Source organism: Chrysoperla carnea, chromosome 2 (assembly GCF_905475395.1).
Source record: "Chrysoperla carnea chromosome 2, inChrCarn1.1, whole genome shotgun sequence".
NCBI lineage: Eukaryota > Metazoa > Arthropoda > Insecta > Neuroptera > Chrysopidae > Chrysoperla > Chrysoperla carnea.
Genome location: NC_058338.1, coordinates 9,667,324 through 9,691,962, shown reverse-complemented (window position 1 = coordinate 9,691,962; position 24,639 = coordinate 9,667,324). Strand labels below are relative to the sequence as shown.

Below are 24,639 nucleotides of genomic sequence, written 5' to 3'. Positions count from 1 at the left end.
AATTTCATGAAAATTCGCATTTGAGGGTGTTATTTTCATGGAGAAGAATAACTGAGATATATAATCAAACAATGGAAACGTATTCGAATTGTTAATATGGGTATCACTGTAAGTGTATGTAGTAATATCGTATAACATCACTATTGACTAAAGTGATTTAAGAGACCACTATTGTTGTATTTGTTTGAATTCGATGTTATTAAGGTTTGACTTTGTTTGTATCAATTATCTACAGAAGATACTTGCACTTAATTACAATAAATGTAGCTTTTCTTTGAGGGCGCAAATTAGGCGAAAATTGTATAGTATGTATTATAAAATTTATCATTTACCTTCAGTGAAATTGAAGTAGTTATTTAACAATTAAAATCTACATGGTCTAGGAAAAATTTCCAAGAATATTAGCGATTCTTGAAGATATTTACGATAAGCAAAGTCTTAAGATTTGAGTATGGGAAGTTTTATGTCGTCCACAGTTATTAGTCACGCACGTGATTATTTAAATCTGATAGGATTTTAAACTATAATTGTTGTAATGAACTTTGTGTTCCATTAAAATACTTAAAACTCCATACTTTAAAACATTTTTACAACAAATTTTTTTTTAACTAAATTTTTTGCAATTATAACAAAATTTTTTAAAGAAAAATGACTCATCTTAATAAAAAAAGATAAATCGAAATTATTAAGCGTGGCGCAAATAATTATCATACTAACTTATACAAATTCAATGTATTGTGCTTATTATTATGGTCAGTTTGCTATAGCTATGAGCAATGTTAAAATTTCCTTCAAAATATCAATGTAATGGAATTTTACACATTAATTTATTAAAGGCACCAGTGCATGAGACTTGTACCCAAATAAAAAACTAATAATAATATAATAAAAGATAATTATTTTCGGAAAATCGACAAAAATTTCATTATTTAAAGTTTTAAGCTAAGGGTAATTTAGTGGGTTTCAAAAAAAATTCCAATAAGATCGGATCAAATTTGCCGGTGTTATCAAAAAAATCGAATTTTTGAACTTTAAGACGTCATCAGAATCCAAAAAATTTGTATTTTGCTCTATCACATCCAAATTTTATCCAATTTTGATAAACCAAATATGTAATCCTACTAAATTTGCGTCATATTTTTCAAATTTGTGATCAAAATTAACCTAGCTCTAATAGGTTTCAAGTTGTGAAGTCCTGGTCCCGGAATCAAGCACAAAAATGATAGCTAGGGAAAAACTGACATCACAGCTGAAAAGAATGACCCAAAATTAGTGGGTTTCAAAAAAATTTCAATAAGATCGGATCAAATTTGCCGGTGTTATCAAAAAAATCGAATTTTTGAACTCTATGACGTCATCAGAATCCAAAAAATTTAATTTTGCTCTATCACATCCAAATTTTATCCAATTTTGATAAACCAAGTATGTAATCCTACTAAATTTGGGTCATATTTTTCAAATTTGTGATCAAAATTAACCTAGCTCTAATAGGTTTCAAGAATTCGTGGTCCTAGTCCCGCAGTCATGCACATAAATAATAGCTAGCGAAAAATTGATATAGCAAACAAAGTTTTTTGATACCTGTTAACAATAATGAGATAGTTTTTAACATTATTTTAATAAGAGTAACAAACATGTAGTGTTGGTCGTCTATGTTGGTGATGTTTATTTTATTTATTTAGTTGGTTTGTTTAAAATCAACAACAAACGATGTGTTGATTCCAAACGGAGATGATCTTATTCATCAGTTGATAGCAATCTATCTCTTGTTCTTGTACGACAAACTTGACACAAAGCTTCGAAGCCCATAAATACAACCGATCGATATAATTAACTAATTTCATCGAACGTAGAAATCGAATATTTTTTTTAGTTTTGTGGTGATATTTTTTATTGTTTTTAAATATAAATTTTATTTTGTTTTTAAAAAAAAACCCAATAAATAAAATGTGTAAACGTTTTATTTTATCGTTGTTTGTGATTTTTTTATGTACGGTGGTTAATGCACGATATTTTGTTATTAACGGTTGGAATAATGGTGCTGTTGTAGATCCTCGAACGCCTGCAGATATTATGGTTGATGTTACTAATAATATTGGACTACAAGTTTTGGAGGTTTGTTGTTTTATTATTTGTACGGATTTTTGTAATATAAAAATAGAAAAAATGGCTGATTTTATGAAACTTAAAAGGGCATAATGAAATAATAGCAATCAAATCCGTCTTACTGTTCAAATTTTTCGAACTTCGTTTCCGCGACTATATGCCTGTAAATATTTTGTAAGACTAAGCCTGGCGGATGATATAACTGTAGTAACTGATTAATAACAATATATGACACCGGGAGTCCGTCAAGTCGTAGTCTGATGGTCAAGTTATCTATTAAGAATGTTAAATTGGTTTCAAAATATGCAAAATGAGAATCAAATCGAAAGCTCTGATGGAAGTATTTGCTGAGATATTATTAATTATTAGTAAAGTAACTAATCTGATCATATTCAATAATAAAAATAATTTATCAAATATAATAAAATTAAAGAATTATCAAGATTATAAAAGAGAAAAAAATGAAATAAAAAAAGGAAAGAAAATACATTTTAAACCATACAAATATTTTAAGAGTGAAAAACTTAATAGTAAATGTTTCGTGCAAGTTAATTATCAACACTTTTTACAAGCAATTAAATTAACAAGGTATAATGAATAATTAATTATTTATTAAAACTTATTTGAGTAAATAGTCATATTTAAAAATATTATATAAAACAAATTATTAATGATATTGAAAATGAGAAATGAAATGAGAAACTTTAAAGGATTGAAACTTAAATTGAATGATTAAAATCAATCAATATTTCTATTACATGTCAATAACAGAGCTCTAGTAATATCATCTCAGATTCTTCAATCGAATTTTTGGGGGGAAGTCTGATTTTTTTATTACGATTGGGATAGTCAAAGATAAGTTTAATTTTGAAAAGGCGGGATGTTACCCCATGAAAAAGTGACGTCAGAATTTTTGTTTGTTTGACCATTGTAACCGTAACCAAAAAGTCGGACTTCCCTCCAAAAATGCAATTTACTATATAGAATTTCGGCTAGGATTACTGTAATACTCCTCATTTATTTGCTGAACGATGATTTTTTCAGCTTTGATGGTGTATTTTATTTTATAATGAAAAACTACACAGGTCGATAATGAATTTAGTGCTTTCTTTTCAAAAACTGTAACTAAAAAGCAGAAAAAACGCGCGTTCTCGTTGTAACCGCTGTATTTTCTCATATTGATTAAAATGCTTCATTCTGTAAACGATTTGGGTTCTTGCAGAAAAATATATTGAAATAAGATTTTTTTTAAAAGTGATTGCTTAAGTGGGCCTCCATCAAAAATTCGCCTACGGGTCACAACAGTTGTAAATATGACACTGTCTGCTTTGATAGCCAATTAACGATAAGTTTATCAACAATAATAAATAGAGACACGCTAGAAGTTAATGATATAATTTTATACAAGTATCCTCTACACCACTTTGATTCTCAATGATTAGAGAGCTGGTTCACTGTTAGAGGATTTGGGTTCGATCGATTTTACACTTTTATGTCAATAATGTTATACAGGGTGTCCCTGGCGTAACGGACGCATTTTACGGACGTCAAAATTTTATCGTAAAAAAACATGGGGTACTTTTTAAGATATTTTATAATGACTTTTACCAATATTTGTCTGTCATAAAATATTTATAATTGAAATCTAGCACCCTACGTTTTTTTACGATAAAATAAATTTTAATCACTCAATTTTTTGTTTTTTCGTGAACTTATACAAATTATTTTCTACTTTTTAGTTCAGCTAGTTACAAAAGGGTATTTTTTTAAATTATTTTTTATTTTACAATGATTAAATATTAAAATTATATTTACTGTTTTCATCTTTTATATTATTGACCTCAAAATTAAAATTTACGTTTTCAAATAACATAGTAAATCTATTAGCTACCAATTAGCTACAAATACTCAAATTTCCTCTATGTACAGTTTATTAGAATCAAAAATATTCAAAGTTTGAATACTTTAATTAAACACATTGTATAATTTGAGTTTGCCTCTTAACCTCTGCTTATACTTTTGTTTATATATGTCAACGTAATATTGTAATTTCCGTCAGATTATAAACGGGTTAAAAAAAAATCAAGGCGTTGAAAATTTCGAGTAGTACGAGTCCGCAGAAGCGCTAAGAGCACGGTTGTAAAAAGTTTCAATACCTACATAGGTATCTTATTATACCATTTATATATGAAATATACATAGTATATTAAGTTTAGTCCAAAGTTTGTAACGCTTAAAAATAATGATGCTAGGAAACAAATTTTGTCATAGGTGTTCATAAAATCACCTAATTAGTCCATTTCCGGTTGTCCGTCCGTCCGGCCGTCCGTCTGTGGACACGATAACTCAAAAACGAAAAAAGATATCGAGCTGAAATTTTTACAGCGTACTCAGGACGTAAAAAGTGAGGTCGAGTTCGTAAATGAGCATCATAGGTCAATTGGGTCATGGGTCCGTAGGACCCATCTTGTAAACCGTTAGAGATAGAACAAAAGTTTAAATGTAAAAAATGTTCCTTATCAAAAATTAAACAACTTTTGTTTGAAACATTTTTTCGTAAACATCACTGTTTACCCGTGAGGGCGCCAATTAGGCGGAAATTTTATAATATGTACTATACTTGATTATCAGTTATGTATGTGTCACATGTTTGTATGTGTAATGTGATAAAGAAATCAACACTGACTATGCATGGTATTTCAACAATTAACTCAGTCAATTGTTTGTTTTCACTTGTTAGTTTATATTTTCTATCCCTACTAATGGCTAAAGATGCTATGTTATACAGAGGTTAATTAACGTGCAGTCATCAATTTTTCATAATAGATAATAAATAGATGCATATAAAATGGTAAAATCTGTACATGGCATGGGCATGGACACGGACATACACAGACATGGATAAAATAGATAATTACGATGATTATAATTATAGCAAGGTTAAAACCAAAATTACTTGCAATTTATTATCAATTATATAATTTTATTTTTTATTTTTATATTAGTTTGAATTTTATTTATTTATATTATTTATTTATACAGTTTGACAATCATCTCATTAGTCATTTATAATATTTACAGTAAGAATAATAATAAATATATATGAAGTCAGACGTTCTTATGCATAAAACAAAGAAAACAAGACAGAAGTGTTGTATATAAAATTAACAACCATATAGCAAGGCAGATTTGGTGTGTCTATTGACAGCAATCAAACCACATAAAAGGCATTGCCTTAAAATAAAACATGATCGCTGTGAATAAACACACCAAACCTACCTGGCTGTGATTGCTATACAACACTGCTGAGTTGTTTTCTTTTTTTTATACATAAGAACGTCTTACTTCATATATTATACTCTTCTTACTTCATATGCTACAAATGCCTAACGAGATGGTTGTCAAACTGTATATACATAAATATTAAAAATTATTTATTTATTGATATTTATATGATGAGTCAAATGACCAATCCATGTGAATTTTAATAATATAATAATCATTATTCAAGCAATTATAGTCTACCACAGTCGTGTTATATACACGAGTGTGGCTATCTAAGAGTGATGTATCTTTCTTTACTCACATAACTTTGAAAAATTAACGCTAGCGTAATCAACACTGTCTTTAATACATAGATATTATTCATTTTCGGGGACCTCAATCGACCACGAAAATTCGCTCAGCGGCCTTACTAATCAATTCAAAATCTCTTTAACACACTAAGTCGTTTCCTTTATATCTTTTAAAATTGTTCACGTAAATTTAAAGACAACCCCTATTAAAGCTATAGCAAAGATTTCAGATCGCTTGAACTTTTTTTTTATAGGTGCACAACAGCGATTAAAATTAATTACTCTCTGAAGGTTACCCACATTTTTTCATGTCTCCAATATTGTAAGAATAAGATTATACGAATCTGACAACGAATGAATGCCGTAGTAGATGTATTCTTAAAAAAGCAGACCAATAACTTTATAATTATACTCGGTGGATCATTTTAATTGATAAGTCTATCGAAAAATGTTTAGATCAAAGTGGAAGGAGGTCGTTATGAATTTTATCTTGAGGTTTATCTAAAATTGAAAATTTCGTTATCGGTTAATTTTTTCATAAATTACTGGAGTCGTAATTAAAAGGCTACATTGATCATTTGGTTGTAAATAAAATCCATTAAGAGTCCAGTTACCCGACCAGCTCCCAAATAATATTAAAACAAAGTCCTAAAATTGTCAGTAGAACCTACTTGGAGCTCACATGTCCGCCTAGAGTACTACCACCATAGGCTCTATGTCGTCTTATATTTCGAATCAGATCGACTCGAATATATGGCAGACATACGCATTTCTTAAGCGTTATTTTCGCTCACCTCGAAACAATGAAATCTTTCATCATTTTTGTGTTACTGGCAGAAAACAATAATATTTTTAGCAGTTGAATTAAAACAATTAATAAATATATAACATAATTATGATACTTATTTAATATATTATATTAATAATTAAATAATTATGATACTTAATTCTTATAAATTAATTTTTTTGTTGATATTTTCAGTGTCATAACATCAATAATCATAACAACATTGCATTCTCACCGTATGGTTTAACAAGTGTATTGATTGCACTACAAGAAGGTGTAACCGGGGAAGCGGCCTTACAAATTCATCGAACCGCTCGTTTCCCATTCGATCGAGATGTAATACGTGTTGGATTTCGTGATATACATCGTTTATTACGGGTAAGTGTAATTCGATTTATTTACATATATTAAATTAAAAAAATTCTGTAATACAGGAGATGCGTCAACTAAGCGAATCACATTTCATATTTAAAAAAATTATATTCAATTGGGGATTTTGGTCTGTTCATTACCATATCAATAAACGACACTACTCTGTACGCATACACCGTTCGTACGTACATTTACTAAAGTTGACCCCACACAAATCGGAATCGGGGATCTTAGCATCATAATCAAGAGTCAATGGCCACAAATGCAAATGCAAATATTTCTAAACTATGGGCTTTGGAATGCCAATAATCGCTATGTGAAGATATATGCGTTTTTCAAAAATAGTTTCCAAAAATAATATTTTTTTACACAAAGATAACTGACATTTGAATACCCATAACTCAAAAACGTTCGCATTTGGATTGTCGTGTACATTGAGACTCTTGATAAAGATACTAAGATCTACAAAATCTTGCATTATAAGTGAATTTGATTGAACCCCAATTTTTATCGGATTTGGGCGGGATCTTTTATCAACTATAAGTAAAAAGAAATTCGTGAACATTCATTGACTTTTTTTTTTTGGTATAAAATAAGGAAAATTGAGCTAGAAAACTAACAGCCCTTAAAGTCAATTCCTTGAAACTAAAACTTAAATAATATACGAATTATTATCAATTCTCTAACTCAACTAGGTAGGGCTGCTCAAATTTTTTTTCTAACTAAAATTTTTGGAATCTATATGCGTTGAAACGAATTTTGGCATGTTAATATTTTAGTCGAAAAGATTATTTGTTGTTGAAGTATCAAGACATAAGTATTTTTTTTTTTGTTGAAAATAGTGATTTATTTAATAAAAGAAATTATATCGTAAAAATAAAGAATACATTATTTTCCAGAAAATCACACTAATATGTGAAATAACTTTTCGACACACCATATGGGTATAAAAGAGTTAAATAATTTTTCACACATTAATACGAAATTCAATGACTCATTTTTGCTAAACATTCTTTCTGATGATAGTTACTGAAAGTATATTAAAACTTATTTGTTTTTTTGCAAATAAATTTCATAAAGGTTTTTGACATTGATGAATAATATAAATTAATCTTGAATTAACGGTATCTTGTTTTTTATCTTAATATGAGTATATATCCGTTTAAAATTGGATAATTTATTTATTTTTTTTTCACTAATTATGAAATATTTTATTTTAGAGAGTTTCCTCTTCAAGGAAAATGAGCTAATGATTTTGGATTAATGTAGGAATTTTGCAAAAACTTCATTTTAAATTCCCACTAATCCTAGAATTCTAGATATCTAGTGCCGTTCAGAATGATGGGACCCGCTAAGAATAACTCGATCTCTAATAAGTTCGGTCAAAACAACTCGGTCATTACAACTTCTGAAAAAATAACTCGGTATAAAAATGACTGGGTGCCAAAACAACTCCGATTAAAACAGCTTGCATTAACCCCGCGATTACGTTCACTCACTGCTGTATGGGTTTAATAGAATCGAGCTAGCATAGGGCTATGGATTTTTTGACCCATGCAGTAACCTTGTGATTGCGTTCATTCACTGATCCATATGGGTTGACCATGCTGTTAAATAGTGTCTGCTTGGTTCTTTAGAGCTTTTGACTCGCGTTAATCCTGTGATGTAAATACCTAGGCGGTCTAGAAGTATCACTTTTTAAGAATTATAAAAAGCTGTATTTAGTTTTTTAATTAAAGATTTTTTTGTATTTATTACGTCTCGAGTTTTGCGAATATCGAAAAGTTGAGAACACATGTGAATCGGAAAAGTATGATATCTCTAATTTGTTGTAAAAATTTAAAACTTTATCATATAACATTTTTTTTTTTATGACAATAAAAGCTACCCATAAAATGATTTGCAATGAGTTTACTTATCATTAAAATCTTTAAATAAAACAAAAATTATTGTATTTTAATTATAGTATGTACAGCTACAATAATAAATAGTAAAAAATAAAATATAAACATTAGCTAGTTACACATTATGTAATATTAACTCTTCTTTCTTGCTATTAATTAAATATGTTATAATTGGTTGTCGAATCCATTTATTTTTAATTTAAAACATTCAACATGATATCGCAGATTTTGTAAATTAATTATATCATAAAGAGGAAAATATTTACATTGAATACTATTTAATTATCTTGTCCAATCAAAATAGAAAACAGAACATGTGAAGATAATAGCTGACAAAATTAATTGTTTTAACACCCCGCATATGCTTAAGATATTAAATTGATTATATGGGTCAAAATTCATTAGAGGACTCGTCCGCCAGAGTCCGATCGAACTCGTCTACGTTATTATCAATAGACGAGTTCGACACTGATGTACGTTGATGTACTCAGATGTACACAGATGAATTTCTGTACATCAATTATGATGTAAGTGGATCTAAATCTTTAAAAATACACTACACTTTGAAAATACACTTAAAAATATATGATCTAAGATCTACATAAACAGACAAGTGTACATTTACTAAGATATAACTAGATCTATTATGATATCAGTTTTACTATTTTTTTGATCAAAACAAATCATCGGAAATATCCTGATACATAATCCAGTTTTTCCCGGAACTCTTCAATCAACATCGCTGTCCTTCTTTATATTCTATATATGAGTCGCAATAAATATGGTTTCTTGATCTACAAGTAGGTTCTACTCTCACGTGTAGTTTGACCACGATCACTTACTTCCACCAACGCTCGCTTTTAATGGTAGAGAGGCCTTAGTCTCCCTCAAATAATATTAAAGTTTGGCCATCGTTTGTGGAATGAGTATTCTAATATTCTCTAACACATATTCCCGTTCGCTGCAGTGTCTGGAACGGATTTCACTTAAGATACATTTTCGGTTATAGGCATCATAAATTGAATTTAATAGTTATTAAATATTATTAAATAACTTTTCCCGAATTGCCTTGATGTCTATAACCAGTAGTAACAATATTAAATATTACGAAGCATTACAATAAAGCCTTGAATTCATATAAATTATGTAATTATGTAGGAAATAAAAAATAATGATAGATGAACTACTCAGATAACGATAAAACTTTATTTTTGTTTAAATTTACCGGTACTCGCGGTACAATCATATAATCTAGATGCGTAAAATAAATAAAAATTTTGTTAAAGTTGATTAAGAAATTTAATGAATTTAATTCACCTTGAACGGTTCAAGGTTCAATAAAAATCAATTAAAAATACTAATTGAGATGTACGATTTGAAAGATTCATTAAAAATTGTCGTAAATAATAATAATAACAAATAAATAAATACTTACAATATGTGAACTATATTTGGTTCCGCATTACGCTTTTCAAGAATATTAATTAAGTTGCATTCAACTATTCATAATTACATATTATATATGTATACTTTAACAATACTACAAATAATTCCACAAAATATTTTTACTAGTTTTTGCCCGAGAAAATCAACAAAATGATTCACTTAGTGAATCATTAATTCATTTAAAGAATCAAAAAATTTCCGACCTTTGCTATCAAAATATTTCTGAGATAAAATTTGGAAGAGAGAACTTATTGTGGAACGTTAAACTATAAAAATATAAAAATAAAGTTTTATGGAATCACTAGCGATCCGCTGTGGCTTCGCACGGGTGCAGTGCTGATACTAAATATACTACAGAATGGCTTTATATACACAAATGTGTTTATTTACGACATCACATTAGAAACCTCTAAAATTATCAGTGTTTCTCTACTATATTATGCATTTATTATACATATAAACCCTCCTCTTGAATCATTCTAACTATTAAAAAATTCACATCAAAATCCGTTGTGTAGTTTTAAAGATCTAAGCATACATAGGGTCGGGCAACGAGAAGCGACTTTGATTTATACTATGAAGTGGTAGTGATTTACCTACATGATTTTTCCAAAACGATTTTCGATATTAACTTTACAACAAAGTCAACGGAAATAATATATAAAAACGTTTTCATGGGCGAATAGTATTGCAGGGTCACAAACAATATACAACCCTGACGGCCTAACGTTACGCTTTATTATAATATTAAGTATTAATTTGAATTTGAATATGAAATGAAACGGTTCAATTCAATACTAATTTATTTATAAATCTGTAATTAATTTATTACATTTGTTATTAATTTGCTATATTATTTTATCCATAAATATTCATATATTTAATATCCTCATCAAAGTTTTATTAAAATTGGTAAAGTATCACTATCATAGGGTAGAGTGTAATACCAGTGACCAAAATATATATTTATTTGTTTTTTAAAGTCATGCATGCGTTAAAATTACTCTGTAATAGTCTCTTTTTTATGTATGCATATTTGTTTGTAAATTTCTTTATTACCTCGTATCTTCCACACGGCTCAATGGATTTTAAGATTTAAGGTATCATTATATTTGTCTCAAAAGCTCAGGTGTTCTTTGATGAGTGTTTGAAAAAATTAAAAAAAAACTTACGAGTAGGGTATCAAAATAAAGAAAATTAAATGAGGATTACAATTATTTTAATTATTTATTGTAATATAGTATGTACTACCAAAAACCTAATATAAATTCAATTAGTAAATTAAATTTTGTGAAATTTCCATTTTCTATTTTTTGCTGCCGTTTTGCTGTTTTATAGTTGACATATATTTTATTTGACAATATTTCTTAGGATATTTTTCCGAGGGTAATTCTGATTTTAAAAGATTATGGACTAATTGATTATATTTTTATAAACTTACATCTACAAAATACGGATATTGCGTAATTTACAGTCGGTATGTGCTACTATATGTATTATTAACATTACAAACAAACAAACAAACATTATATTGAATTCCATGCCAATATTAATAATTCAATATTATATATATTATATTTAGATTGTGTATTAAATTCAATAACTTCCATAACTTCCATTATCAAGTCTACGGTTTAACTGCAAACTTTCAGAGTTTAGTAAAAATTGGAAAATGAACATTCTAATCTATATGATATTTCTTATGGCTAAAATAACTAACATAAAAATAAGAATTGTTGACGTATAAATGGTATAGTAAATATTAAATTAAAATTATTGAAAAATAACAATTAATTAAGCTTGTTGCATTAAAAAACAGAGTGACTAAAAACCTAAAAGAGGTATGAAACTGAAATTTTTATAGCTGAGGGCGTAAAAATTGAGTCCGTAACTGAGCAACATAGGTCAATTTGGTCTTGGGTCTGTAGAACCCATCTAATAAACCGTTAGAGATAAAACAAAAATTTAAATGTAAAAAATGTTCCGTACAAAATTAAAAACTTTTGTTTGTTTAGTGTCCCATTTCTTCCAAAACTATAAAATATAGGGAATTGATGACTGAGAGAGAGAGAGCCGCCAGCTCTTATGGGAGTAATCACTATAACATTATATACTTACCAATAAATATATAATGATTATTATTCTCAAATAAATAATAAATATTGATATACATCACTGTATCATTTGTAACTACAGCAATGCAACTGATAGATAACAATGATAGATAGATAACTAACTATATTCACAAAAGCATCTGTATATTGTGTATGTATTAGTGCTGCAACGAATATTCGTATTGGCATTCGTGAATATCGCTGTTTTTTTATATTCGCAAGAAATTATGAAAATGATATACTCAAGTAAATATATTTATGAAACGCTTGCACGGACTAGTTAGCTGTACAAGCTACGTTTCGAAATTTATTGATTTTTGATCTTGAGACTGCTGACCATGAATATTCGTTTTTGCTTGCCTCTTCCCCTGCAAGAAAATAAAATTTTGATTGAAGAATCTTGCGCTCAACTTTTTTTTCCATACGCTCAATTTTTCACGATGATTTCCGTGACATCTGAGTCAATGAGTTAAACTCTGGGCAAAAACGTATTTCCGCACAGGACGTCAAACAACTCGAAATACTATTTATTTCCAATGAAATGCTTATCCAATTGCTTACCAAATTCTTCGCGTTCTGGTATTTTATCTGTGACAATAGCAAAAGGGAACATCGAACGTAGACATGTATCAAACAGTAGAATATCACAAAATGAGTGCATTGTATCTATTTTGCAAACAAAGCCTATGGTCTAAGTGCATCCTACCCCAGAGAAGCCACTCTAACCTAACCTAACCTAACCTATCCATTTTGCGATGTTATATACTGTTTGGTACTTTCCTATGTTCAACGTCTTTTGATGTATGTGACTAAGGTTGCATGTTAAGTTAGGATAGGTTAGAGTGGCTGTTCTGGGGACAAAGCCATAGTTTCCGTTATAATATCGTATAGAAGGTTGAATCGTATCCAACAACTACTCCATGAACTATTTTGAAGCTGTTTCAGAACATCAAGAGTGCTTTGACGCCAACATACTAACATACTTTAAGTCGGAGTGGTCGTCAAAAATACCTGACTCAAGGCCCAACCATTTAAGCGCCTAGCCAATGTCCTGTAATAGCCGCAACGTTTTTTCTTATACAGACCCTTTGAAGCGACTTAAGTTCTTCGGAACACTTACGATTGTACTCCGACCATATTCGTCTTGCATCACCACAAGTGCGTTCCCCCCATATTCAGGAGCAGCTTGCAGTTAGCAAAAGGGAACTCCTGGATACCTATTAATGCTTATTATAAATTGCTTTGTGCCGTTTTTAGCAAGCTCGCCAGCTTTACACTACCCTTGAATGTCCCTGTGTCCCGGTATCCATATCAGGTTTACATTCATCTGGCAATAAAAAGATCTACAACTTTTGTTTTTAACATTTTTCTACATAACCGCAAATTTTTAGCCTTACATGAATACCGGTTACCTGGAGCGTTCTCTACCTTCTAGTCTAATACTAATTAAATGATTATAAAAACACTAATTCATAGATATAATAAAAATAATATCACAATTGTGATATTAAATTCATGTAGATTGTAGAGATATTGTATTTATATTGATTTTTTTAACAAAATAGTGAAGTTATTTCGATATTCATTGATTGCATTTCTACTCATTTCCCTGTGTGTTAATTGTATTATTTTTATAACGTACAATACACCTAAATTATACAATAGTGATTGGGAGCTATAATTAAGTGATATTTTTATTCACATTTTTTTTTAGGTAAATTGCAATTTTTTTTTATTATTGTATAAGGTCAATTAATTATATTTCGTAAAAAATAAATTATTTATTTTTAAATAATAATATTATCCTAGTCGAATGAATAATTAATCTATCAAACGGTGATTTTATTGGAAGATAAATTATTCGGAAATACATTATTTAAATTTTATTGCAAAATTTTTATGAATTTGGAAATTGAATAATTTGGATAAAATGAATTTGAAACATTTTTATTAATTAGGCACCTAATAATAATCATGAACATATTAGTACACTGAGTGACAAGATTTTAGTACCCAAAAATAATATAAGCTATTTGCCCTCGCTTTGACAAGTCGAGCTTAACATAGGCCGTTCCAAATAACTGAAAATAAGCGATTTCGTGAACTTATTCAAAGGCAAAACTTAAAAAAGCTAAGACAATACTAACGCGCAGTCTCAGGAGTGTTGGAGTTGCGATAATTAACGCTATGTATACATAAAAAAACGATTTTTTATGTATTGGAACACTTTTTTCGAAGTATACATAAAAAAACTATTTTTGGATAATAATTTGGCTGAGCCCCAAAATTTTATGGAAAAACCGAACCACTTTTATTAGATTTATTGGATAATTTTTTTCGAAAAGGGCCTTGATTTCGCAGGAGCAATTATACGAAATAACAATTTTGATGCGATAAAACAATTTTGGGTAAAACTTGTTAGTTCGTTTTTGCCTAAACTGTACGATTTGCGGAAAAATATTTCGGATGGGCGCAGAGGCAAAGAGATCTGAAAGTGATACCACTGATGAAATTTTCATTTCATTTACTGTTGCATTGCTTTATCACATTTTTAATTTTGTTCAATTTTATAAAACGAGTACCTATATTATTACACCAGCAACAACCTTAGCTTGTACGATATTTGTTAAAATTATAGTTTTACTACGTTGAATACAAATAAATTGTCAACAAAATATTATTAAATGCACACGGAAATATGGTTTATTTAAAAGTTACAATACTTTTTTTTTTAATAACATGGCAGTTTGTGCTACTCACACTTTTTGAAAAGAAAAATATAACTGTAATATTATTCCCCGAAAAAAATACTATAAAAATATGTTTTAGTTACATAATCTAACATGCAATTAATCAAACGCAATTAACTGCATAATTTCTCTTTGTTGCAGAGCTATTTTGTGCCAAAAGAAGGCTTTCTGGCAGGATTATCTTTGAACAATGATAATATAACCTTAACTCCTGGTTATAAAGCGGTCTTACAATTTTTTGGCTATGATCTACAAACAAATATGACCACGAGTACATCTTTACCTCCGGAAACTACGACCGTTATGACTACCGTACTATCTCAAACTGAGAAACCTACCAGTACCTCACCTGAAATGCCGTCAACTTCATTTACAACGGAAACAACGGAAGTAATGACAACAATGTTAAGTGAAACCCCTGAAACAACTACAATGAAAATTAGCTCAGAAACTACGACTGTAGCAGAAAATGCAATGGAGACTAGTGAAAGTGCGGCTACAACAATGATGTCAGTAATGTCAACAATGAGTGCAATGACTTCCGGTGAAACAACCATTATGGAGGACACTACACCAATCATGACATCCCCACCAACAACTGAAGCAGTTGAGATAATGACAACTTCAAAATCAGAGTCAGAAACTACAACGACTGAAAAAGCAGAACCAGAAACCACCACACTTCCAAAGTCGGACACAGAAACTACAACGGCTCAAAATTCAGAACCAGAAACTACGATGGCTGAAGAGCCAAAACCAGATACAGAAACGACAACGCCGAAGTCAGAACCAGAGACAACAATGGCTGAAGAGCCAAAATCCGAAACAACAACTGTATCAGAAACTCCGACTGAGCCTACAACAATAACAACAGAAACTTCTGCTCCAGAAATGACACCAGAAATAACTACTGTGTCAACAACTATTCCAGAAACCACTAGTTCCGAAACAGTCACAATGACAAAAGAAGATGAAACCACAATGGCAATGGCTGTGACACCAGAAACACCCGCAGAAAATTCCGAAGAACCTCCTGAAGAGCCAGAAATCGAAAATAATTCACCAGAAACATTGGAGTCAGTAGATACAAATACCGATGAAACAGCTTCCGCGTCTGTGAGTAGCGAAAGTAGCAATGAGATTGAAACATTAAGTATCGAAGAAATGACAACTATGGGAAAATCTACAACTAGTAGTGAAGAACTTACCACAAATAGTTTGGAAACCATGACGATGGAAACAGAATCACCAAGACGTAAACGATCACTCGCTGACTATTTAATAGCAAGACATTATGATGGACAAAATTATTTTACATTCCAAGAACCAATTGTGACAAGCATACCACCAATACAAAGTCGACAATATCCATTCTTAGTGAATGGAATCAAGGAACAGTATAATGTAAATTATACGGAATATGATACAGTGTTACCATTTACGTATTTACCGTTATTACGCTCACTTGCACTAAAATTCCCACTAGACAGTGATAAATATTATTTGTTAATTGTGTTACCATTAAACCCACAAGGTGTGAATACATTAATTTGTGATATTAGAAAATATGACACTTTAAGAAACATTATTCGAAATTTAAAAGACACTTATGTACGTGCCATTATTCCTAGTTTCATGTTAAAAGGTTTTGTATTTTTAACAAACACTTTGCAAAGGGTAAGTTGTTTTTTTTACTTTAGGTCCCGGATGACCTAATCTCCTTCTTTATAATCCGTTTATTCCATAACCCATTACGTCGCTTATCGGAAGTTCGAAATAGCTTAGGTAACAGTAATACATAACAGTTAAATTATGTTCATACTTTCAGCTTGGAATTCACAATATATTTGAACCAGGTCATGCTGATTTCAGTTTGATGACAGAAGATGAGAATATTTACGTGACGAATATAGAACAAGCAGTAACAGTTACAATAAGAAATTATATGGAATCAAGCATTAAAAAAAGTAAGTATTTAATTTGTCAACCTATCGAATTTAGTAACTCAATTTAAACCAAAGCTACCGTCGCCTTTTCCGGATGTTCTAATATCCGGCCGATTGATATCCTTGCCGAGAATGGTTTTCTCGAAAAATTTTATCAAAGAGGCAAAAAAATTAAATTTTGGGATAAAATGAACAGCATCAATGTATTGTTAACACATGACGTTAAAACGGGCAAAACTTTTGAAACAACCTAATATATTGATTACACCATAATATGATTTTGCAAAATTTGTCAAATAAAATAATATTCTGTTTTTTTAAACAATATAACTACATAGACAAGTATTTTGTTAGTTCTAGTTTAATTCACAAACTGAAATGACAATCATGTTCATGATGACAAAACAGTGACTTACAAATGTTTATTTTAATACATGATGGGCACCTAACCCAAGTATTTATTTTATAATATTCAATTATCAACATGTAAAATTGTTAAATAAAAATTTTCAAGTAGTTATGCACCGATAAGTGTTATAAAAATATTAAAAGGTTTTAACAATACCATCAATATGAATATACCTACATACATACTGTATACAGTTTGGTAACCATCTCGTTAGCCATTTATAAGATATGAAGTAAAACGTTCTTATGCGTAAAACAAAGAAAACAACACAGCAGAATTGTATAGCAATCACATAGTCAGGCAGGTTTGGTGTGTCTACTGACAGCGGTCATGCTTCTATGTGGTATGAAATGTAGAGGTAAGGAATACAATCTCATATGGCTGTTTGAATCAATAAGTGTCCACCAAATAGCATTAAACAAAGGAGCTATAATGGCGCTAATGTAGCAAAGAATATGTATATCATGGACAAAGGAAAATAAGAGGTAATTGTGTCAGAGAGTGAGAGAGCATTTCTGTGTAGCAAACATGTGCATACTTGGTACACGTTGGACATATCTAGTAATAGTTTTTTTCTTTGTTTCATGCATAAGAACGTCTTACTTCATATATTATACTCTTCTTACTTCATATCTTATAAATGGCTAACGAAATGGTTGTCAAATTGTACAATAATATAATATGCATAATTCTACTTTACTTCAGCATACCGATCCATTGTTACCATCTTTTATTTTTTTAACTTACATAATTCAATAAATAATGAATTAAAAAAATTATGTAATTTTTTTAAATAAATAAATTTTAAAAAACAGTTTTATTACATCAGCGCGAAAATAAACAAAATTTCGGCCTTAGGACTATATCTTTATACGGATGAGTTAAGGGCCGAAGATAAATCTGGTGCGGGTGTTTATGAACCTAGAATAAAGGAATTGATTCCTCTTGGTCAAAATGCGACGGTTTTTCAATCAGAAATCTTCGCCATGATAAGAGATTACAGTGGGACACGTATCAGCATCTACTCAGATAGTCAGGCCATCCTTCGGGCCCTTGAGGCGTCAAAGTTAAAATCGAAGATAGTCTGGCACTGAACAATACAGTCAGACTGATCTGGGACCGGGCCACTCTGGCTTTAAAGGGAATGAAGCAGCGGACTCGTTGGCACGAAGGGGGTCATCTCAAACGCCCCTTTCATCTGAGCCTGTCGTTTCTATAGCAAGATGCTCCGTAATTTACCAAATAAAATAATGGCTCTTGTAAATCCACCATGGCTATAACAAGTTGTTCTCAAGGAGGACACAGAGGACACTATGTAAGAACACTTGGGTTTTTGAGACAAATATCACTAGGTAAAATGTTGAAATCCATTGAGCCACATTAAATTCACAAATAAATATACGTACTTACATACAAGATACGCGCAAAAAAACCTATAACCACTCCTTGATAGTCGGGTAATAAAGAAATCCTTGATTTAGTAAATCAAATTGTTAACTGGTTGGCATGCCATCGTAAATAAATAATCTAGCAAGAAACTAATAGTAAAATTGCATAATTTTTTTTATAATAATAATAACAAACAATAAATACATAAGCTAACCATAGATAAGTACTTACTTAAATAGTACAACAAATGCCAATTTGTAAAAGTTAGCGTATACACAACATATTGAAGAGGATGAATTCTAGTAAAATAATAAAAAGACAGCAGTAATTTAACGCTAATTTGATTTGAACAATGTTTGTATAATTTACTTGCCCACAACTCTGTGACAAGACACATGTTTTGTTACCACTGCGGCATACCATGCCATGCTAATACACTAATACGCATTGTAGGTATTGTTTAGTGTTTAGTTAGTGTTAATATTTTTATATTAACAAATATAATTTGTTGTAATTACTGTGTTAATTTATTATTACCATCCCTTCGTTCTGCTAGTTCAATTTTTATACACGAAAAGAAATGTCCTGCCAACATTACTTAATCGACATCATGGCCAAAAGATTTAAGTTACTTCTTTCAGGAAATTATACTTATAGTAAAATAAAGATTTCATCAGTTGCATTTTTTATTGCTCAAGTAAATGCAAATGCACTCCCTCCGCATGAAATTCTTTCGGGGCTCATGTCAACTGTACGAATCACTTTTATCAATAGCGCTTACCTAGTGAACATTTCAGGAAAATGGTGTGTACGCCTTTTGTTTTTGTCACATTAAAAGCAAATCCAAACTACTTAAAAGAAACATTTTCTAACAGGATATTTTTCTTTTCAGGGCATTACTACAATTATCGACCAGTTGAATTCAAAGTCACGCATCCCTTTATCTATTTCATCATGGATTCAACATTGGATGTAACTTTAATGACCGGAAAAGTTGTGAATCCACTAAACTCAAGAATACAATGATAAGATATGAAAAGTCTCAATTCTAGAAACATTTATTTTATTTCGAATCGAAATGTACGAATTTGAAATCAATGTATAATTGATTTAGTTTTAATACGTTAAGGAAAGCCATAAATGAATTAGTTAAAAGTTTTCCAATAATTGACAATAATTTTTACAATTTTAAACTCATGACAAACGGATGCAGTAAAAAACCATAGAGATAATATCATAAAGGTGCAAAGTCACTGGCCCAACGGTTGATCGCAGTAGAGAGAGACATATGAATATAAAGTAGGCGCGTATAGCTGTCTCTTTCTCTTTCACTGCGGGCAAGAATTTACGTAATGCGTTTCCTATATCTATACAGCTCTATGGTATCTCTATGAAAAAAACTTATGTACTTTATTAATTAATTATCATGGCTCTGAGGTAAAGTCCATAAGAGTCATAATAGTCAAAATACAGTTATTTTCTATAAATTGATAATAATTAGTACTATCCTGATTACCAAACAACTAATAACGATTTAATGTGATAAACAATCAGGGCCAGATTAATCATGTCGGGGGCACAGGCAATGCATTCTTTGGAGTTCCTTTTCAACCTTTTGAAGATCATCGACTGTTTTTAAATTGTTGAAGGGATGTGAGGAAACGCAGTTATTTTAATTTTAGTTTTATTCTTGTTGTATAAAATGTAATAACCGAAATAAAATAGTTTTGACGAGATTATTTTAATTTAAACTTTATTTAACGTTATACCTATTGTAACTGACATATCCTAATTTTCCAATTGAATTTTGTCTCTGAATATAATCAATTGTTTTTGCCCCTAATCAGCTGCTTATTCTACCTAATGGTTAATCCGGTCCTGTAAACAATAGTTTTGCAAATGACCAATTTATGATATATTTGATAAAACAAAGCTATTAATGAGCAAATAGATGATAATAATACTCATATAGCTACCTAATAATTACATTTTCACAACAGACAAACAATAATTGACAATAATTTTGACATAAAATAGGTCGCTACAACTATTTTTTTTTTTATAAATAAATTATTTATAAAAATTGATAGGTGGATAGATAGGTATTCTCGATCATTAAATCAAATTAATAATTTCCTGTAAAGTGTAATAGTAATGTATTATTATTGACAAGTATTAATAAAATTTATGTTACGTAATTTATTAAATTTGATTTTTATTTATTTGATTATTTATTTTTTAGATCTTTATCTGACCAAATTAAAAATGTTGAAACTCAAAAATTTATGTTTTTTATTCAGTTTATTATTACCATAGATGTTTATACTAACCTTCGATCACTAAACAATCCATGAATACTACAAACAATTTTATGATCGAGACAGTCGGTCAATGCAACATACTAACGTCGGTCAATGTAAACTAAAACGAGAATTGAAAGTAAAAAACTACACCCTTCTTACATGTTTGCTTCTAACATGCTTAGAAGTAAAGAGGTGTTGTCGTTAAATGACGAAATCCACAAGTTATCAAAAAATCTTGCAAGTCCTTTTTAGATTTCCTTTAGATTGGCGAGGAATTACTATGACATTCTTAAGTCTAACACAAGCGCTTCAATATTCTTTTGACAAATATCAACACTTTTAATAAAGTAACCAAGGGACTCGCTCAAGTGCCTCTCTGATATTTTTACCTACTGTTTTACGAATCATTTTTTAACAATGAAGTTGTTTTGATATTGATGCTATCAGTTTTGGATTATTCGACCCCAACATTCATAACTAGAGAGCCAATATATTAATAAAACATCTGGACACCAAATCGAAAACCACTTGATAGTAATAAAAAAGGAAAGGACAGATGGATAAATGTTAAATATTAAAAATAGATAAATTTAGGAATAGCAGTTTATACAAAAATTAAAAGGCAATTCGAATAGATTAACAATAATTTAAATAAACGCACATTGTGAATGGAGTAAAAATTTATTTACACCACATTTCATATACAAATCTTAACTTTACTTAGCTTTCTTAGATTTTATCTTTCTCATGTAGAATTCAAGTTCTTTACCCTCCAAAACATAACCATCAGCACGGCCACATTGTCCTGGTCGTGATGCTAAACAAGCTGTAATCAAAAACAAAATATAATTAAAATTTTGTTTAAAAGTTTTTTGATAATTAATAAAATAATTTATTATCCCCCCTTTTCTGTAGATTCAACTATGATTACAGGACAAAATAAAAGTTTGTGTACAAACAATTAAAAGAAATTAATTGGTTTGTTACAAAATTAAATCAGAGTAACTATGACAAGCAGATCACTATTCATGAGAGCGTTGTTCAAAACGAACTCAGCTCAAAAATATGAATTCGCTTTACGTTTTTCATCATTTAATAATTTTCATGTGGTAATTAAGTTCTGGATATAAAGTATTCAATAATGATTAATTTGAAGGGTTACATTGAACTCAATTTCATCCTTGAGACTTTGTAGCGTTTTCCACGGAACCTGTTTTTTGATTGCTTCTTTAAGCTTCAAATTGATGGATCCAATTAATATGTTATTTTAATCATCGAATAATAAATGGGATAATGATTTTGTCCGACATACAAAAGACAGGGTGTATTTGATGATTTTGTTAGTGTCACAATAACGAAAAATAAATGCGGATATTCATTCAAGTTGAAGCTTGTGGACGCAATCAAAAATTTCCTCAAGACAAACTCTTGATAAAACTCAAGACAAAATACATTTACATACCTAAAAGTCGTCCAGTTGAGAATTGTTCTTCAATAGCTTGTTCAACTTTAGCCGTCCTTTGTCTGGTTGCGTATTTCTTCGCTATTTTTTTACTTAATTTCTTATTAAACATAGCTTCTTCGGTTTCTGTCAATTTTGCACCACGTTTACGGCCCAATGGAAGTATATAGTATGATTCATACCATTGTCGGAATGGTGTAGCATCAATAACAACAATTGCATTCTTGACTAATGTTTTTGTACGAACTAATTCATTGTTACTTGCATTGTATACGACATCAATAATACGTGTTTTACGTGCACATCCTTCTGAACCCCATGCAAAATTGCCTGTGTCTAATCGAAGTGCACGATATTTTGTGTTACCACCACGTGTTCGGACATGATGAATACGTTGTGGTCCAAGCTACCAACAAAATAAAACAAAAATTGATTTAATCTCAAATACGATTTTTCTACAATGAAAATTAATGCTTTTCTAAATACATCAGAACGCTGTGGAATGAATTTTGTCGTCAAAACCTTTCAGAGTAGGTAAGGAAAATCATCATATAAAATTTCTTTTAAAACTTAGTATGGTTCTTTATTTCAATTCAGCCTAAATGGCCGAGCGGTCTAAGGCGTTTGTCTGACTGTTTGTTGAGTTAGGCTTAGGTTGCTGGTTCGAATCCAGGCAGCGGCAGTGTGAACAATTATGAATAATGAGGGCGATAGAATTGATCACATTGTAATCGCTTAGATAAGAAGGAAGTAACCGACTCCACCCACATCAAAATGTAATTATAAATATGTTCGTAAATAAAGATTAACAAATAATAATGTGGGTGGATTCTGTTATAGGCATATTTGTAAGAAAAAAGGAGGTTAAACCCCATTATTATTTCAATTCAGCTTATTCAAGAAAAAACGTAAATCTAACGAACGCAATCATAGGTAAGTTATTTATTTTCGCCAGCTCCAGCAATGAATTCGTAATCCACGTGAAAATCACTTGAGTTTTTTACCTAACGTTCTATGAGCTTTTCAAGTCGCTAAAAATTGCGTAAATCTCTAGCGTGAAGCATAAAATTAGAAAACTAAGCCCAACTTTAACTACAATAAACTGGCAAATTCAAATTTATTTTCTCTTGAATTTGTTCACCCTGTAAACTGGATATTTACAAAAACGATTCATTCAGGTAAGTTTGATTTGAACACGTTTATAAAATAATTGTAAGTTTATGTCAAGTTTCACGCTTTCTTGATAGTATTAATTAAAAAACCATACTAAGTAAATAAGTTATAAGTTATGAATACTGAGAAATGAACTTACTTTTGTGTTGGCGGCTGGGCGACCTAATTCGAATTTCCTCTTCTTACGAAGTGGTTTACGTTTACCTCCGGTGGCCCGCCGTTTATGCCAATGATCGCGGCTAATACCTAAAACACAAGAACATCACTAATGAAAATACATGTTCATAAAATCACACTATTTGATATTCAAAAGTTAGGTTATGATACAGCTTTCTACAATTTAACGACAAAATAAACGCAAAGAGGATATTTATTATCAAATTTAGAGACAAATGCGGATAAACCTTAAAATACATGACATCTTTAGCAAATAAATATGATATACCGACCATTATTTTAGACATGTTGTTGGCACTTTATGTTTATATAAAAATTTACAATTACACTGTATTTTCACATTTTGAAAGAAAAATATATTCAAGACATTTTAATTTAATACTTAAACAGGACAAATAGATATTTTATCCATGAATTTATTCAGATATTTAATAGATGAACACTGATTAAGAATATATAATTTTATACACATGTACTTACCCATTTTGCAGTTCAACTAAAAGAACGGAAACATACGAGATAGAACTAGTAGTAAGTTCGTGTTGCATTATGGGTGATATAGCTCACTTCATATGTGCGCAAAGTACAAATTTATGAAAATAATGTATTGTTTGTATACGTTTTTAGGCGGTAAATTTAAAATAAAATAATAAATTCACAATAAAAAGAAATTTGAATTGAATTTTTTAATATTTAAATTGTTTATAGATATATTTAATTTTTTAT

At 30.0% G+C, this 24,639-nt stretch overlaps 2 protein-coding genes across 2 annotated transcripts; one reads left to right on the top strand and one right to left on the bottom strand.

The window, feature by feature from the left end:
• The first annotated feature begins 1,833 nt into the window (after window positions 1-1,833).
• Window positions 1,834-20,509, top strand: LOC123292203 (mucin-3A). The gene is made up of 5 exons (XM_044872768.1): window positions 1,834-2,115; window positions 6,664-6,846; window positions 15,196-16,731; window positions 16,883-17,021; window positions 19,691-20,509. Exons 1-5 carry the CDS (start codon window positions 1,948-1,950, stop codon window positions 19,822-19,824), a joined length of 2,160 nt encoding a protein of 719 aa, XP_044728703.1. The 5' UTR covers window positions 1,834-1,947; the 3' UTR covers window positions 19,825-20,509.
• A 1,254-nt stretch (window positions 20,510-21,763) lies between these two features.
• LOC123291836 (40S ribosomal protein S8) lies at window positions 21,764-24,490 on the bottom strand. Its single transcript, XM_044872263.1, has 4 exons — window positions 24,394-24,490; window positions 23,876-23,982; window positions 22,564-22,969; window positions 21,764-21,927 (listed from the first exon to the last, which is right to left on the bottom strand). Exons 1-4 carry the CDS (start codon window positions 24,395-24,397, stop codon window positions 21,818-21,820), a joined length of 627 nt encoding a protein of 208 aa, XP_044728198.1. The 5' UTR covers window positions 24,398-24,490; the 3' UTR covers window positions 21,764-21,817.
• Between the last annotated feature and the right edge of the window lie 149 nt (window positions 24,491-24,639).